This window comes from Adiantum capillus-veneris, chromosome 30 (genome assembly GCF_014529385.1).
Source record: "Adiantum capillus-veneris isolate H3 chromosome 30, ASM1452938v2, whole genome shotgun sequence".
NCBI classification, from domain to species: Eukaryota; Viridiplantae; Streptophyta; class Polypodiopsida; order Polypodiales; family Pteridaceae; genus Adiantum; species Adiantum capillus-veneris.
The window spans coordinates 79,657,538-79,676,706 of record NC_140960.1 but is presented as its reverse complement, the minus strand read 5'-3'; the positions used below and the strand labels follow the sequence as shown (position 1 = coordinate 79,676,706).

The 19,169-nt window shown below is 42.5% G+C and overlaps 1 protein-coding gene and 2 pseudogenes across 1 annotated transcript; all 3 read left to right on the top strand.

Moving 5' to 3' along the window:
* The first annotated feature begins 382 nt into the window (after positions 1-382).
* Positions 383-10,879, top strand: LOC147418273 (uncharacterized; annotated as a pseudogene).
* Positions 10,880-15,972: 5,093 nt separating this feature from the next.
* On the top strand, positions 15,973-16,715 carry LOC147418272 (uncharacterized; annotated as a pseudogene).
* Positions 16,716-16,852: 137 nt separating this feature from the next.
* Positions 16,853-17,212, top strand: LOC147418271 (uncharacterized). Its single transcript, XM_086506745.1, has one exon. The coding sequence runs from the start codon at positions 16,853-16,855 to the stop codon at positions 17,210-17,212; it is 360 nt and encodes a 119-aa protein (XP_086362871.1).
* Positions 17,213-19,169: the final 1,957 nt, after the last annotated feature.

Genomic DNA, 19,169 nt, shown 5'->3' with positions numbered 1-19,169 from the left:
TGTCTTCAAGTGATTGCAAAAGGAAAGCACCATGTGAGAGATGGGTTCGTTGATAAGTGCAAGATTTATACCAGAAGGTATATCAGGTGGCCCCATCCAATGTGGTGAGCTGCTAGCAAAATGTATGAGAGTTGTCAAGCAACATCAAGTGATCCGATGGAACGTCAGATTGCATGGGCAAGGTTCAATGGAAATATCCTTGACAATTGCAAGATGTAGAAAGAGGGGTTGGAGAGGAAGATCAACAAATTCCGCATTGATTATGGCTTCATTAACAAAGAATCGTCTATCTGTGACGACACCTTATCATCAATATCGACAATGTTGGCAAGCAAGATGCAGCCATGCGAGGTAGTAAACAAGCCATCAGCTGGTATTGGGCATGGCAGAGGGAATCGATGCCAAGGAGAATGAGCTGCAAAAGCTGTTGGCTGAGGTGAAAGTGTGGCTGCATGAAAAGAGGGACCTGTGGCTCAAAAATGAAGGGTTGGTCTCTGCTTATAGTGGCTTCTACATTGAATTTGAGGACCTAAAAAAGGAGTTGGAGTTTTCTCAAGAACTCGCCGAATTCGTATCTATGAGAGGTTGGCTGCAAGGAGGCAGAGTTCAAAGCAATCACCAAAATGCTATCCAGAGCAGGTGCCAACACTGATTCAATTGGCTTAAAGAATATTTTGACTCCTTGTAGGTGAGCTTGTTGCTCAAAGTGCAAAAAAAGTGCTTGTTCTTCTCTGGTAATTATTGAGAAACTACTTGAGCTATGCATAAGTGGTTATCATGCTAAATAAGAGCATATGAAGTGCTTGAAAAGTGCTCAAAGGTGCATAGAAAGTGCTTAGAGACAGCTTTGTAGTGCTCATGAGGTGCTAAGAAATAGCTTAAGGACAGCTTTATAGTGCTTACAAGGTGCTTAGAAAATACTGAGAAGTGCTTCATGATGCTCAATGGAGCTTAGAAAATGCTTAGACACATCTCAACAGTGCTGAGAGGTTAAGCAACTACCTAGAAGTCCTTCACAGTGAAGCAACTCTTTAGAAGTGCTTCACAGTGCTCAATGGTGCTTAGAAAGTGCTTAGAAGTGCATAGAAAGAGCTTGAAAGTGCTTACAAGTTCATTAGAAACTGCTTAGCAAGTGGCTAGAAAGAAGTTCAACAATTGCTTGAAAGAGATTTATAGTGCTCAATGGTGCTTAGAAAGTGCTTAGAAGTGTCTAGAAAGAGCTCCAAAGTGTTATGAGGTGATTATAGAAATGCTTAGCAAGTGGTAAGAAATTAGTGTAGAAACTGCTTCACATTGCTCAATGGTGCTTAGAAAGAGCTTAGCAAGTGGTAAGAAAGCATTGTAGCAACTGGTAAGAAGTGTTTCACAGTGCTCAATGGTGCATAGAACGTACTTAGAAGTGCTTAGAAAGAGCTACAAAGTGCTATGAGATGATTAGACAGTGCGTAGAAAGTGGTAAGAAAGTGGTGTAGCAACTACTTAGAAGTGCTTCACAGTTCTCAATGGTACTTAGAAAGTACTTTCGAGTGCTTTGAAATAGCTTCAAATTGCTCACTAGGTGATTAGAAAGTGTTGACAAAGTGGTTAGAAAGGAGTTTAGCTTCATAGTGCTCAATGGTGCTTATAATGTGCTTAGAGGAATAGCTTAAAGAGTGTGCTTTAAAAGTGCTTAGATGGTGCTTAGTAGGTGCTTGGAAGTAATAAGAAAGTGCACGGAAAGTGCTTTGTAGGTGTTTCAAAAGTTCTTGCCAAAAAATTCTAAATTTTCTTTAAATTGCTAAGAATAATTTGGATAGCGGCATAAAAGCACATTTAAGCGCATTTAAGCATCAATTGCTATTATTCTATGATGTTTTCTATGCTATGGCTTGCAACAGAGAAAAAATGCTTTGGAATGTGAAGCGGGGTTCTTGACATCTGCAGAGGTACCCAACTATATCTCAAGAGTACAATGTATTCTAAAAAGGCATGGTATCAGAAGGCATGCTATTGTAGATTTGCTAATACATAGTATCACTCAAGGTGTAGACATTGGGGTCATTTTTCTCAAGATACAAGGGAAACTTATGGCATCTAACAAGGTGTGAGTACATGGAAGCAGAATAACTATCATCCAATAACACGTATCGATCCGAGCATCCCTTGAATTTATGGTAAAAGTGCCCCTTACCATAGTAGGAGTTCTTCTTGATCCGATTGTGCCATGCATCCTTCTATGTTGTAGTGGATAGCCTCTTCTCTGCACAACACCTTGGTATATAAAAATCAGGGTCTTCTTCCTTAGCGTTGACTGCAAAGTTGTCTCCAGCATGCAAGGCATCACTCAAATCATCATGATGGCCAGTGTCCATGGGTGCATCTATCTCCTTGTCTCTTGAAACAACATTTTCATCTATGTTAGCGTCTTCTCGTAGGATTTTCAAGTAATGCATGCTTCTACATGAGCTTTGTTTTCACATCTTCTCCATTGACCATGGACACAAGCGTTATAGAAGCAAGACAAGTTTCTACACCTGAATGCGGTCGTATCTATAGGAGAGAAACCATTCACACAATGCAAAGAACATGATCCACTCACTGGAATGCAATCCCAATGTATATCTCTTGGCACATCACCAACCTTGATTTCCCTAAAGAACCTATCGACTTTATTCACAGATGACCAACAACCTTTCTTCTTGTTCATTATGTTGAGGTAAATTACCACAATTGCTGCATTATGCAAGGGGTGTCCATCCACCTTCAATAGTTCATAGGTCAATGCCCTCTTTATGACTATTCCAGAGCCATCATGTTCACCTTTTCCATGACCTGATCCAAAATAGTTGTGTATCATCTCAAGCCCAGTAAAGTGCGAAACTTTGCAACAAAGTAGAAAGGTCATTGTGCTTTGAATTGTGATGTTGCACCATTTGAACATACCCTATGTTGCTTTCAAAAAAACTTTGGTCCTTCAACCACTGGTCATGCAAAAGAAAGCAGTGGTGTCATGCACATTGTCATTTGATATAAAAAATTGGAGAATATTTTGGATGTCACCCACTCTTGAACGCACATAGTAGATGTGGACCAAACTACTCACCTGACTAGAATATCAATGCATGGATTGGATCTCATTTTGAATTTTAAAACTATAATTTTTGGCATAGTCCACCACAGAGACAATGGCATCACTTGGAAAATTATGTAGATACTTTCTGAATTGCTTGGCCTACCATCTGTAGATGTAGTTATGTTTGATGAACTTGGTTAGCTTGTCTTTCATGAACAAAATAAAAGTGGAGCATCAAATATGCTGAGTAACAAGATCTTTCCTTTTGTGGCATTGACCATATTTGTCCAATTTGTGCATCTCCACACAACACAAACCTTTGGAACCACCATGAAGTTGTTGTTGCCATGTATCTCAAGAGGACAAGAACTGAGTAGTTTAGCACCACACTGATCTCATTCTCCCATCAAGTAGTTGTGTAATGAAACATGGAATTTTTTGGTTTGGGACACAATAAGGACTCCCATAGTGATGTGAGACTTTCAAATGTGGAATTTGCAACCACACATATACTGCCACTTACTGCAAGGTCACAAACCTCACATCTACATCAGCAAGAACCTCCATGTACTCCATACCTTCCTTGTCGCATTTGGTTGAAATATTCTTTGATGTACACAGCCTGCACGTGATACTTGCAGTAGCATGTATTACAACCCTTTGGTTTTCAAACAAAGAAAGGCTTCATACACTCAAAGCATCTAAGAGAGATATGCACGGTAACATGCATATCTTGAAACCTTCTATACAATTCTATATGCGCAAGAATGGAGGCAATGATGAGATAATGTGAGCTGCCACTATTGTATTTCCAAGATAGCAATAGCAAATGTACAAAAAACTCAAAATGGTTCAAAATGTTTAGCAAGTGATCAAACTTACAAAAAGTGGTTATTCTAATTGAAACCATCACCTACGACACCTAACAATACCCTTTGCTAACCCATCTTCTTTAAATCCTTTAACCTCTACCCATGCATGCCCCACCTCCACCCAAGAAACCAATAAAGGATATGGCACCATAAGAGTTTTTCCTTGGGAAAGCTAGTACAAAAGGAGTTCTATTATGTAAGGGTTGTCGTAAAAACTAGAACGTAAGCACGCACAAAAAGAAGTTTCTTGGTCCTTCTCAATACTTCACAAATCCCTAACCACCTTTCACAAGAAGATTTGGAAATTTTCTCATGTAGGAAAACGAAGTCTTTTTCAGTGTTTTTCATACAATGTATAACATCATGAGCTTCTACTCGAGAGGCACCGCATACCTAGCTAGGTACGATTGGGGGCAGGGGACCACTAGTCCCCCCCACGGGCCGGCAGTCCCCTACCCCCAAATCATACCTAACTAGGTATACGGTGCCTCCCTCACATAAGCTCATGATGTTGAGGTAAGTCGCAATGTGGGAATTATTGTGAGAATTTGTCCATAATTTCTTGTGTTTGGAGCCCTATTTTAGGTGGACGCACTCACTTTTTCCTAGAATTATGAGGACATCAATGACAAGTAACCATATATGTAGACACCTGCCTTCCACATTTTTTAACTAACTTGTGGTTTTGGTGTGATGATGGTTTTGCATTGCTCTTTGGTAAAAATTGAATCCCCTCACCCCTATGGACTCTTGTACATGCATGTTCCCTCTATCCATATCTTAACCATGCATGATATGGTTTTGCATTTTTCTTTGGTAAAAATCAGACCCCCTCACCCCTTTGGACTCTTGTACATGCCTGCTCCCTCTGTCCATTACAATGTAAGTACATTGATTAATGTAAAATGGCTTGATATTGCAACATTTTACCTTTAAGATCACTTAATAGATCTCTTTTTGTTTCTATTTAGTTCACTTGGAATCATTTATATGTTGTGCATTCATATTTGATCATTGAATATGCGTGTGATTTGATTGGCTTTATTCGGCTTTCTTCCGAAAAATGCTCTATCGTCACCATCACAAGAAGATTTAGAAATTTTCTCATGGAGCCTTTTTCAGTGTTTTTCATACAATACATAACATCATGAGCTTCTATTCGAGAGGCACCGCATATCTAGCTAGGTACGATTGGGGGCAGGGGACCATCGCCCCCCCCCACCGGGTCGGCAGTCCCCTGCCCCCAATCGTACCTAGCTAGGTATGCCGTGCCTCCCTCACAGAAGCTCATGATGTTGAGGTAAGTCATAATGTGGGAATTATTGTGAGAATTTGTTAACTTCTTGTGCATGGTCTATGCATGCTTGTACATAGCTAAGGAGGCCTATTTTTTTGCCTGACATACAACAACATTGGACAATGCATCTATTAGCCATGTGCCCAATCACATCTTAGCAAAATGCAATCCACATTCCCTAAGCTACTGCCTTGTGTCAATTCTATTGGCCGAAACTTTTGTGAGGAGATGCGCATAATCGGTCGAGTGCACAAGGTTTCTCAACCCCCAACTACATAGAGAGAGCAGGGTTCATGGAGTAAATGCAATTTATGGAGTATTTTTACAAATGCATAAAGGTGGAAATTCAAAGTGGAAGGATGCCCCCACATGCAAAGGTGGTGACAACATGAGTGCCAAGGAACTTATTTTGTGAAAGGCCACGTGTATAATGCGACTAATCAGGCTAGTGCATGATACCATAAGGCTTGCAAGTATTGGGAAGGGGGAAATTCAGAGCAATGGATCAATCCTAGTTAGCTTGCTTAGGTTGAAATGGTCAAATGTGATCTTGTACATGGCTAAAAGCCACACTTCAACTTTCACCATTCTCGTGTTAAAACTTGCAGTATTTGCCTATATTTACATTCAAACTTCTAAAATTTTATCAATTTTCTTCAAGTTTAGCTTGGAATCTAGTTAGGATTTTGCAATTTTAGATGGTGTTACTAAGTGAGTTTTAGAGAAGGTTTGAAGGGCAAGTTTTAGAGAACGTTTACTTCCAAAGCATAATGTTGGATTTGAATATGTCCAATTCAAGAAGACAAAGGATTGATAAGTTAGCAACGGTATGGTATGCTGGTTACTTCATTAGCGTAGGAGGCCAAATCGCAATTCTGGCTCCACGTTAACCCACGCGGCTGCTCTACTCGCTATTTTTACTTCGTAGCGGGATTTAAAAATCTAGCAAGACGTTCATGCACCTGAGTCCAGTGAGGGCCTCTCTCCTGATGCAGTCACCTACGCAAGCATCTTTAAGGCATGCGGCTATGTCGCGCAAAATCCGGTGAGAGCCTCTCTCCAAATGTAATCACCTACGCCGGCATCTTGAAGGCATGCGGCTGTGTCACGCTTTTTTAATTGTCACACGCAGAATCCTGATGCGAAGCGAGGGCCTCTCTCAAGATGCAATCACCTACGCAGGCATTTTGAAGGCATGTGGCTCTACGCAAGATACTGATATGGGCACAAAAATTCACAGTTTGCTGGTGAAGGACATTTTTGTTGGTAGTGAGATTCCATCTTGTGACATGGAATACCATGGTTGGAGACTATGTCCAACATGGGCATGGAGAGGAAGCTATTGGTTGCTTTGAAGGCATGCAACGGCAGGGAATCTCTCTAGATGGGCTCACCTTCACCTTTCTTTTGAAAGCATGCGGCATCTTTGGAGCAGTAGGCAAAGACAACAACTTCAGGCATAAGTTATCAAGAATGGACTTTAAAACAAGACAATTTTGGTAGTGAGATTCCATCTTGTGACATGGAATACCATGATCGGAGACTATGTCCAACATGGGCATGCAGAGGAAGCTATTGGTTGCTTTGAAGGCATGCAACGGCAGGGAATCTCTCTAGATGGGCTCTCCTTCACCTTTCTTTTGAAAGCATGCGGCATCTCTAGAGCAAAAGACAAAGACAACAACTTCAGGCATAAGTTATCAAGAATGGACTTTTAAAACAAGACAATTTTGTAGATATCGTACTGTAAGATATGCACGCAAAGTGCGACATGTTTGGAAAAGCTCGAGAAGCCTTTGGCCAACTCACAACTCAAAATGGGGTCTCATGGAGTCAAAATGCAGTCACCTACGCAAACATCTTTAAGGCATGCGGCTATGTCGCGCATAATCTAGTGAGAGCCTCTCTCCAAATGTAATCACCTACGCCGGCATCTTGAAGGCATGCGGCTATGTCATGCTTTTTTAATTGTCGCACGCAGAATCCTGATGCAAAGCGAGGGCCTCTCTCAAGATGCAATCACCTACGCAGGCATTTTGAAGGCATGTGGCTCTACGCAAGATATTGATATGGGCACAAAAATTCACAGTTTGCTGGTGAAGAACATTTTAGTCGGTAGTGAGATTCCATCTTGTGACATGGAATACCATGATTGGAGACTATGTCCAACATGGGCATGGAGAGGAAGCTATTGGTTGCTTTGAAGGCATGCAACGGCAAGGAATCTCTCTAGATTGGCTCACCTTCACCTTTCTTTTGAAAGCATGTGGCATCTCTGGAGCAGTAGGCAAAGACAACAACTTCAGGCATAAGTTATCAAGAATGGACTTTTAAAACAAGACAATTTTGTAGATCGTACTGTTAGATATGCACGCAAAGTGAGACATGTTTGGAAAAGCTCGAGAAGCCTTTGGCTAGCTCACAACTCAAAATGGGGTCTCATGGACAGCCCTAATTGGAGGATATGCTCAACAAGGGTATTGTCGAGAAGATTTGATGCATTCTGAATAAATACAGCGAGGAGGCCTTTTTCCAAATGCAATCACCTTTGTATTTGCTTTGAAAGATTGTGGCAACTTGACAGACTCAAACGAGGGCCAAGGACTGCATGCTTAGATTGAAGATGAGAGACTGCTCGAGCAAAATATCATTGTTGGAACTACCTTGGTAGACATGTATTGCACATGTGGCGTTCTTGACAAGGCACAAGAGGTTTTTGATCAGCTTCCAGAATGCAATGTAGCCACATAGAATGCTCTTATTTTAGGGTATGCTCAACATGAGGATGGTGAGTATGCATTCAATTGTTTCTATAGGATGCGATCTCAGAGTGTCCCTCCAAATGTTGTCTGAAAAAAGATGTCATGCCTGGCATTGTCTTGGTCGATATGTATACCAAATGTGGTGCACTTCAGAAAGCACAAAAAGTGGTTGAGGAGCTTCCTATCTGGAATGTCTCCCCTTGGAATGCACCGATTGCGGGATGCGCGCAAACGAGAGCAAGCCAGAAAGCTCTAGGCTGTTTTCAACTGATGCGACGCGAGGGCCTCTTTCCAGTTGCAATCACCTACGTATGCATCTTGAAGGCATGTGGCTCTGCGCAAGGTGCTGATATGGGCACAAAACTTCATAATTAGTAAGAGGCTATTGAAAAAGATGTCATGCTTGGGATTGTGTTGGTCAATATGTATGCCAAATGTGGTGCGCTTGTGAAAGCACAAAAAGTGCTTGAGGAGCTTCCTGTCCGGAATGTCGCCTCTTGGAATGCACTGGTTGCGGGATTATATTGTTAGTCCGAGTATGTTGAAAAAGATGTCGTGCTTGGCACTGTCTTAGTCGATATGTATACAAATTATGGTAGGCAGAGCAGCGTACCCAAAAGCATGGCAACCACCTGCCATGTGAATCCATCTCAAGCTTTGACAACTCGGTAGTGGCGATGGCAAATGCTAGTTCATGTTGGATTTGAAAAGGGTACACTGGGGTCTTCTCCTCTCCTCAACCGATGGACTTGTTTACACAGGTGAAATAGTTGCAAAGAAAACTTACAACAGGGCACAAAAGAACGACGAGGAGGGAGAGGATCTAAATAGTTGCAAAGAAAACTTACAACAGGGCACAAAAGAAAGACGAGGAGGGAGAGGATCTCCACTTTGAGAGCAGTGACAAACTTTACTTAGTTGAAGGATGGAAGCACAATTAGGACTTTGTTTTCTCCTTGTTAAAGGAATGTGCAAAAAAAGGGATTTTCACAGAGACAGTCTTATGCATACACAGTTTGTCACCAGAAGTTTGATGTTGAAGCACATTTTTGTTGGCGAGCTAGTCAACATGTATGTGAAATGCGGTGCACCGTCGAAAGCTCAAGAAGTGTTTGGTGAGCTTCCATCTCCGAATCTTGTAAAATGGAATACCATGATTGGAGACTATGTCCAACATGGGCGACGGGCGTGGAGAGAAAGCTATTGGTTGCTTTGAAGGCATGCAAAAATAGGGAATCTCTCCAGATGGTCTCACTTTCTCCTTTCCTTTGAAAGCATGTGGCATTCTGGAGAAGTAGGCAAAGCCAACAACTTCATGCAGAAGTTATTAAATAAGAACTTTTAAAACAAGATAATTTTGTTGGTACCGCACTGTTAGATATGTATGCAAAGTGCGACATGATTGGAAAAGCTCAAGAAGACTTTGGCCAACTCACTGTTCAATATGTGGTCTCATAGACAGCCCTAATTGCAGTATATGCTGAACAAGGGTATTGTCAAGAAGCTTTGATGCATTTTGAAGAGATGCAATGAGGAGGCCTTTCTTCCAAATGCAATCACCGTTGTATTTGCTTTGAAAGTTTGTGGCAGCTTGGCAAACTCAAAAAAGGGCCAAGAACTGCATGGTCAGATTGTAGATAAGGGACTGCTTGATCAAAATTATCATTGTTGGAATTGCATTGGTGGACATGTATTGCAAGTGTGGCCTTCTTGACAAGGCACAAGAGTATTTCGATTTGCTTTCAGAATGCAATGTAGTTGCATGGAATGCTCTTATTTTAGTGGGGTACCCTCAACATGAGGGTGATGAGGATACATTCAATTGTTTCTATAGGATGCGATCTCGGAGTGTCCCTCCAAACGTTGTCAGAGGCTGTTGGAAAAAGATGTAGTGCTTGGCACAGTCTTGGTCGATATGTACGCCAAATGTGCTGCGCTTGAGAAAGCACAAAAAGTCCTTGAGGAGATTCTTATCCAGAATTTCACCTCTTCAAATGCATTGATTGCAGGATGTGCACAACGAGAACAGAGCCAAAAAGCTCTAGACTATTTCCAGCAGATGCGAAATGTAGTGCCATCGCGATAGCACGAGAATTTTTTGATGGGTATCCTCTCTAGGCTGTCATCTCACTCCAGAAGCATTGCAGGCAAAGCAACATACCCAAAAGCGTGATATCCACTTGCCATGTGCATCCATCTCAAGCTTCGACAACTCGATAGTGGCGATGGAAAATGCTAGTTCATGTTGGCCTCAAAAAGAGCACGATGGGGTCTTCTCCTCTCCTTAACCAATGGACTCGTTTATGCAGGTGCTAGAGTTGCAAAGAAACTTACACCAGGGAGTTGCAAGGAAACTTACAGCAAGGCAAAAAAGAAATATGATGAGGAAGAGGAGGGAGAGCAACTTCACTTTGAGAGCAGTGACACTTTACTTAGTTGAAGGACGGAAGCACAGTCAAGACTTTGCTTTCTCCTCAATGGGTTGGAGAATTTGATGCTAAACGATGGCGTGTCGATTGGGTTGCAGACTTGCACGTCAACCACTGGATTTTCCTCGTTCTAAGGGGTTGTCTTCCCACCATCTCCAATCGGAATGAGGCACAAGCATGCTGCGTGTGCGCTTCTACCACTGACAAGCCGTTGCACATTGTACATTAATTTTCTGGGTCAAAATTGAGCATCTTATAACTATTGGTCAAACACAGGATTATGTCAACTTAGATAATAGGATTTGTGGAATACAAAGCACAATCTCTCTCTCTCTCTCTCTCTCTCTCTCTCTCTCTCTCTCTCTCTCTCTCTCTCTCTCTCTCTCCTTCTCAAGCTTCTCTCTTTTGGGTTCTTGTTTTCTCCTACACTTCAATCCAATACAAATGCAGCTAACGAAGCACTGTAGTTTCAAAATGCTTTTTTGTCTTCAATAAAAGCTATGGAGCTCAATGTTAGCTCTTGACCTTGATGGATAGTCCATTTGGCAGCTGGTTGAATGGACAATTGTGTTGTTGTATCTATACATATATAATGGGGGGAGGGATTCCGCCCCTCCCTCCCTACCACGTGGCAACATTTCCTACGTCTGGCCTTTGTGCACCTGCAGCTCCGGTCAGACAATGTTTGAGAGAGAGAGAGAGAGAGAGAGAGAGAGAGGCGGCCGTCGGCCACACTAGTGCCTAGTAATTTTGTGTTTTTATGCCTTCTTGCTAAGGGTCTTGCCTCCTCTTGCCTAAGATTTCCATCTACCAAAAGAGGCTTTGAGTGACCAATCAAGAGTGCTAACAAGTACTCACTTTAATTGTCCTTGTAAAGAGGTTCTTCATCAGCCCACTACCTTGGTCCCTCCTGGCCTATTTTACTGAACTTCTATGATTGAGACAAGAGTCAAAGGTGATCACATCACAACTTGAGGTAAACGTGCCAATACTATGGCAAGAAAACTAGTTTTGGGATTTTGCCTCCATTGCCTACTTCGCTGTGTTGGAGTCATTAACTTGTGCAACAAATGTTCCTTCCTATCTAGCTTTCCAACACGGCTAAAGTAACTAGCATCCAAACAAACCAAGAGAAGTATCCGAGCAATCAAAAGGATAGCCACAGCACAGACCATCCACACAAGCATCTGAAAGTCGTGCCCCACCACAAGTTATAGCACCAGTTACGTTCAAAACCAACTAACGAAACCAACATCATATACCTCAAGTCCACCACCCAGAGCCACAAATCGGAAGCCCAACTACAACTAGATTGCTTCGTTAGCTGCGCTCGCATCGAATGAAGATTGAGCAAAATATTGGAAACTATATATGCCATTTCAACCGTTCTCAAATGAAAAGAAATTGATTATTTGATGCTATTAATTATGTCTAAGATATTTATTAATTGGGGAGAGAGAGAGAGAGAGAGAGAGAGAGAGAGAGAGATTTTATCAAAGCATGTTAGATTTTTTAACCTTGTTTGGAATACATATTATCGTGGTTCAAAGGTGTCCTCACAAAAATGGAATACCAATCGTAGTGCTTCAGAGGGGTACGTTGCAGAGAACCACAAGGAGGGTTAGAGTTTTGTCAAGCTCCATGTTCATGATCCACAACAACAGCGTGCAATTTTTAGTGCATTTGCGATAGACATTCAATCGTGCATATATCACCATCTTGCATAGAGCCACATGCCTTCAAGATGCATGCATAGGTGATTTCATATGGACAAAGGCCCTCACTTTGCATCCACTGAGAATAGCCAAGAGCTTTCCATCCCTGGTCCTATTATGTGTATCCTGCAATCAGTTAACACCATTCCGAATAGTAAGCTCCTCAAGAACCTGCAGAAAACAACCCAGAGCTCCCGGCACGGCCTTTTGTTGGGCCTATTGTGCAATCATAGCGTTCCAAGAAACAACATCCTACACCACATTTGGCATATATATCGACCAAGGCATTGCCAAGCACGATAATTTTTTGCAACAACCGCTATTAAAGACAATTTTCAAGCCCATATCAGCATCTTGCGTACAACAAGATACACACGTATGTGATTGCATCTGGAGAGAGGCCCCCACTTTGCATCCCTTGAAAACAACCGAGAGCTTTATTGCCCTGCTCTTGTTGTACATATCCCGCAATCAGTTAACATCGTTCCGAATAGTAAGCTCCTCAATCACTTGCAAAAAACAACACAAAGCCCCCGTCGCGGCTATTGTTGGGCATATCCTGCAATCATAGCATTCCAAAAGACAACATACCGCACCACATTTGGCATAGATATTGACCAAGGCAGTGCCAAGCACATCAATTTTTTGCAACAGCCCCTATTAAAGGAAATTTTGAAGCCAATATTGGCATCTTGCGTACAACCACATGCCTTCAAGATGCATTCGTATGTGATTGCATATTCTGGAGAGAGGCCCTCGCTCTGCATCCACTGAAAACAACCGAGATCTTTTTGGCCATGTTCCTGTTGTGCGTGTCCTGCAATCAATGCACTCACCCTGCCTGCCATCGAGATAGAAATCTCCTCATGCACGTTTTTGCTTTCTGAAGTGCACCACATTTAGCATATGTATCGACCAAGGCATTGCCAAGCATGAGAATTTTTAGCAACAACCCTTGAATAACAGTATCAGAGCGAATTTTTAGGCCCATATCAACATCTTGTGTAGAGCCACATGCCTTCAAGATGCACGCGTAGGTGATTGCCTGTGGACAGAGGCCCTCACTTTGCATCCGGTAAAAACAGCCAAGAGCTTTTTGTCCCTGCTCATGTTGTGCATATCCGCAATCAATGTACTCCAAGAGATGGCATTCGGGGCAAGAAGCTCCGCAGGCACGTTATGTGCTTTCTGAAGTGCACCGCATTCAACATACGTATCGACCAAGGCATTGTCAAGCACGGAAATTTCTTGAAACAGCCCTTAACTAACAATATGAGAGCAAAATTTTAAGCCCATATCACATCTTGCGTAGAACCACAACCTTCAAGATGCATGCATAGGTGATTCCATCACAACCTTCAAGATGCATGCATAGGTGATTCCATCTGAAGAGAGGCCCTCGATGAGCCGTCACTTAACATACATATCAACGAAGACAATGCCAAGCACGACACCTCTTTTCAGGAATGACACCTCTGTTCAAGAGCCTCTGACTAACAATATAGTTGTGAATTCTTGTGCCCATATCACATATTACGTAGAACCACAGCCTCTAGCGCGGGCTGTGCTGTGTTCCTGCTTTGGCGCTATAGAGAGCCATGCGTCGTCGATAAAAGAGTTGGTGCATGCAAGGATAAGTTTTTTGAACGGAGCCACGTGGGTTAATGAGAGGCCAGGGATAGGAAAATGCCTCCTACGCTAACGAAGTAAAAATGGCAACCTACGAATTGCTTGTGGCTGATTCTAGGAACCTGTGAACTGCTTGTGGAGAAGATCGAATTGCTGCTGAGATTTTTTTTTTAATGAGAGCAGCCGCGTGGGTTAATGAGAGGGCAAGAATTGGAAAGAACTGGTTGTGGAGAAGATTGAATTGCTGCTGAGATTTTAGTTTTAATGAGAGCAGCCGCGTGGGTTAATGAGAGGGCAGGAATTGGAAATTGCCTCCTACGCTAACGAAGTAACCACTCTTGATGATCACGCCACAACACAAAACCATCCTCATAAGTGAACCGCCTCCAACAGGCCTTTGAAAGGGGGCCTTGCCCTTTCGAATCAACACTGGCCACCAAGATAACCTTCGTAAGGGAGTCAGGAAGGGCGACCTCCTCGAGAGGTTCAAAAATAAGAGTTGCATGTGCAAGAGCCAAGCACGCCCCCGCCCCGCCTTGCTACAACACACACACACACACACCCAACCAAAACCCATGTCTACTACTTCTTACGGAGCTTAAAAACTTCAAGGAAGGAAGGGACCTCTAGTGTCACACATCGGTTCTCTTAAAAGAAAACCTTATAATTGCCCAAAAAACAAAAAAACTTATAAAATAGGGTCCTTACAAAACATTTAATTTAATCAAAGGTAAAGGATGAAAGGTGCACGGGGAAGGGGGGGATGCTTTTTGTATATCCATAATCAGCCACCAAAGATGCCGATGGGGTCCCGTTCGATCGGTAGACCGATCTGGAACCACAAGTTTCTCCCTATTCTTGTTGCCTTGAGATCATTCTAATAGGTGGGGTTTCCTATAGTCACGATACACATCCACATCCACATCCACATCCACATCCTTAGCGGACCTTTAGTGAAGGTCAAGTTTTTTGGGCTTCCAAGTGGCTTTTGGGTATTGTTGCCACCCCTTTGTTGGCAATGCTCAAAAGTCTCGTGGTTAGAATGGGCTAACAACGGAGTTCTTTAAAGAAATTTGGGAATTTCTTAAGGCCCTGATCACATGCATGACTAACAAAGCCCTTCTCACAGGTGATCTGGATGGAAGCATAAAATGGGGCCTCATTAAACCAATTCCTAAACAAATCTATCAGTGGTGGCTTATAAGATTATCGCCAAGTCTTTTGCCCTCATACTCTCTCCCCTGCTAGACAAAGCCATTACTCCGCATCAACATGGATTTATTAAAGGAAGGTCAATCTATGACAAAATTCTTGCAGCAATTGTAGAAATTGATTACGAAGCTTTCAACAAGCAACAGTGCATCCTCCTCTAGCTTAACCTGGACAAAGCCTATGACCAGATCACATGGTCCTTCGTGGAGGATGTTATGAATTTGTTGAGCTTTGGCCCACGGATATGTCAATTGGTTCTCACCCTTGCTATTGAAAGCTATTCTGAGCTTCTTTTAACAATAGAATTGTGGGCGATTTCATAGACAAAAGGTCAATCAAGCAGGATGCCCGCTAGCCCCACTATTATTTGCCTTTGACTTCACCCTTTGGTTATAATGCTTGAAGCTAGTGCTACGAGAGGGAAAATTCAAGGGCCCCAGCAAGTTTTTACAAATGTAACCTTTCTAAGACCACAAAAATACATGTGGATATATACTCTACAAAGGGAAACCTTAAAAATAAACAACCGCCTGAGAGGGGCCCCAGTAGGCGGCCCCAATTTTTGCAAGCAGCTGTAATACATGGAATCTATGGAGATGCTGTCTAGATTAATCCATGCAGGGCTGCGTGTCATCCAGGCTTTCGTCACGCGAGACATGTTGCAGCTAGGCTCCAGAGAGGCAGGCGTGTATTTTTTCGGAGTGTGTTTTAGCGCATACTCGGATTGTGCTCCTCCCTGGACTGAATTGTGCTCGGTGTTAGGCAAACCCTATTCTTCAATTCATCAGCAACCTATCACGAACACTGAAGGCTGTAATGTTGGCTCATCAAAACTGAAGAAACCGGAGGCGAGAGTAATGGAAGTGAGTGTCACCATAACTATTGGTGGCGGTGATGTAGACGTAGGGCTGCTGGGGTGCATGCGCTTGTTTCTTGAAAGAGAAACTTTAGCAGGACTATGTGCATTGGAGAGAGGAGGAGCGCTATTGCACCTTCACCTACAGATGGTTATCCGTATTTGGGCAACCTCGTTGATTGCTGTCAATAGGAAGATAAAAGGATACTTAGGTTGGGCTAAGTCGGCACCTGCAGCAGGCGCAATGGTTTTGTGCCGTGGCCTAAAGCAACACAAGATGCATACGTTTGAGGGCATGGTAGGGTATTGTTTAAAAGACCAAGACGAACCACACTTTCAAAACGTTGTCCACAATATAACTACTGACGATGTGAATGCCGGTGTAGAATTGTATAGCTTATATGGTGCTGATGAATTCAAGAATAGGGTTTGCCTAACACCAACAAACATCTTCGATAGAGCGCTAATGTATTGGAAATTTAAGCTTCGACATCCAACAGGCAACGACTTTCTGTCTACACTACATATAATGGTGAAGAGTGGGAATTACTACCCATTGTCATGTTGGATAACTCCTTATCAAGGCCGTGGAATGCATCTTGCAAAAATCAGAGCATTGTGGAGGTGTATGATATACCCATCGACAGCAACGTATGAAGACATTTTGAATATATTTGTCAGTGATGATGCCTATGCGAACACACAATCTCGTGTTGAGTGGTTCAACTCCCGTTGGCAAGAGACACAAAGGTATGCTTATGATAGTTTAAGTAGGATTGTATCTGTTGTCAACTTTTTGACCATGGCCTGCATCTTTTGTAGTCCACCAAGAACTGTTGTCACTGATTTTGATGTTGAACCTGCGATAAGAGATCCAAAAATAGGAGATGATTTCATTCCGCTTGTACAACGTGTCGATGTAACGACAGTTGCATAGTTTGGTCTGTTTGCTAGCAATAAGATTGTTACTTTTCAATCTAACCAAAAAATATAAACTGATGATGGTTTATTTTTGTTGCAGTGTTCAGATGGATGAAGAAGACGAAACCCGGATGGTTCAGCTGAGCGAAACACAACATGATGAGTCTTTTGCTATGGTAGAAGATGCACGTATTGATAGGATAGAGGATGCTCTTGCTGCAATTTTGAAAGAATTAGTTGGAGACCAAACCAGAAACACCCGTCCACTGCGGTCAAAAATTATTGAAGCGATACATAATTCGAGAAAGATCATCGAGGAGTATGCAATCAACGTTGCAGACGTACAAGTAACAAAGCTGGAAGAGCATATTTTCTCATTGGGCAAAGAACTAATGGCTCTGAAAGCACAAGTCAACCGCCTTAATGCGATACTATCTAGGTTTTCAAATATGCTGAATCGTAGCTAGAATCCATGATAAATTCCGGACATGCAATTCGAAGTCGTGCCGCTTTCTAATAATGTAAATGGATCAAGTTCTGCAGATGTTTTGAGCTTTTTGTCTATAGAAAATCTGTAGCTCCTTCTGTTATGCAATGTACAGAGTATTTAACACATCTTCCTCTGTCTGTCATCTCTCTCATGAGTACCAACAGTCTCTGCATACTGCTCATGTTTTGAGCTTTTTGTCTATAGAAAATCTGTAGCTGCTTCTGTTATGGAATGTACAAAATGTTTAACACATCTTCCTCTCTCTGTCATCTCTGTGATGAGTACCAACAGACTCCTCATACGTGAGTGTTTTGCACACTGTGATCACAGCGTCAGGAGTCTGTCTGCGACGCAGTCCATGTCAAAGACTGCGGCTCTGTACGCCAAGCAAGACGCATGAACAAAAAAAAAATTTGTCGCATGCGCAGGAAAAAAATCCAGGTCAACAGCATCTGCGTTGATTTGCGTTAATGCGCGCCTCGACCCAGTAGGAGTAGTAGGAGTAGTAATAGGCCCACAAAGAATCGACAATTTTGTCCTGAAGGAAGTTTGTATTTCAACTCTGAAACATACAGGTGTGCCACCATTTTGGTAGATTGAAGGTAGTGGATGTCAATGAGGGTGATATCTTATCATGCAAAACCCTAAAAAGGTGCATCGGGTGATCCACCACCATTATGGTCCAAATGTTGTTTGTTTACTAATGTGCAAGCAATGACCATTATTATAATGTTGGCTACCTTTGGAAATTTTGAGTTGTAAGGATCCATGCCTACAATATGGATGCCCCTCCTTTGTTATTCGCATAATAGTGCTGATCCTCTTTTGAGTCATGTTCATTTCTTCTTTCTACAAACGTGGGCTTATAAAAGGTACTAGTGTGTGACCTACACGTTGTTGCGGTTAATTGAAAGCAAGGCTTAACTTTGTGAACTATCCTCTAGTGCTCGAAAAAACCTAGCTTTAGTGTAATCTCACTTACAAATATGTATATATGTATGCATGTATATGAAACACACACACATATGTATATGTATATGTATGTATTATGCATACATATATATACATATACGTGTGTGTGTGTGTGTGTGTGTGTGAGAGAGAGAGAGAGAGAGAGAGAGAGAGACAGAGAGAGGGGGGGGGATGGAGATGGAAAAAAACTTATATTGATATAAATTTTGCTTTAGTTGGCTATATGGGAGCATCCCCCCCCCCCCCCAAAAGAGAGAAATGGAGATGGAAACAACCTTATATTGATATATATTTTGCTTTAGTTGGCTATATAGGAGCCCCCCCCCCCCCCCCCCCCCCCCCCCCCCCCCCCCCCCCCTTCTCTCTCTCTCTCTCTCTCTCTCTCTCTCTCTCTCTCTCTCTCTCACACACACACACACACACACACACACACACACACACATTTCTTTGGCTCTATGGGAGCTTGGAGTATCCCTCCCTCCCTCACCCCCCCCCCCCCCCCCCCCCCTCCTCTTTCTCTCTAAGAAAATTAGACAAGTCTAACACTTCTTGATTCCTACCATTTACATTTATGAAACATTAGGACCTTTTAGGGGGACTCAAAAATTTGAGCTCTTCATTGATTTATCAAAAGCGGAAGGATTTACAAGTGGTATAGTACGACCAGACCGACTAGCATCTATATACATGTTCTTTTCCCTCTAGGTGAAGTAGATTCTCCTTTCAAGGAACTTCATGTTGGCAGCCATGCGGTTGAACCATGGTGCCCCTAGGATAGCATCATCATGTTGGAGAGGAGAGATGAAAAAGTCTTCTTTGTCGACATAGCTTTGTACATGAAGCCTCAACTTCCCAACCAAGAGCAACCACTACCCCTTGTCATTTTAGGACGAGATTTTGAACCAGGTTGTAGGACATGAGCACTATTCTATCATGGATGGCTTTTCAAGGTATTTTCAGAT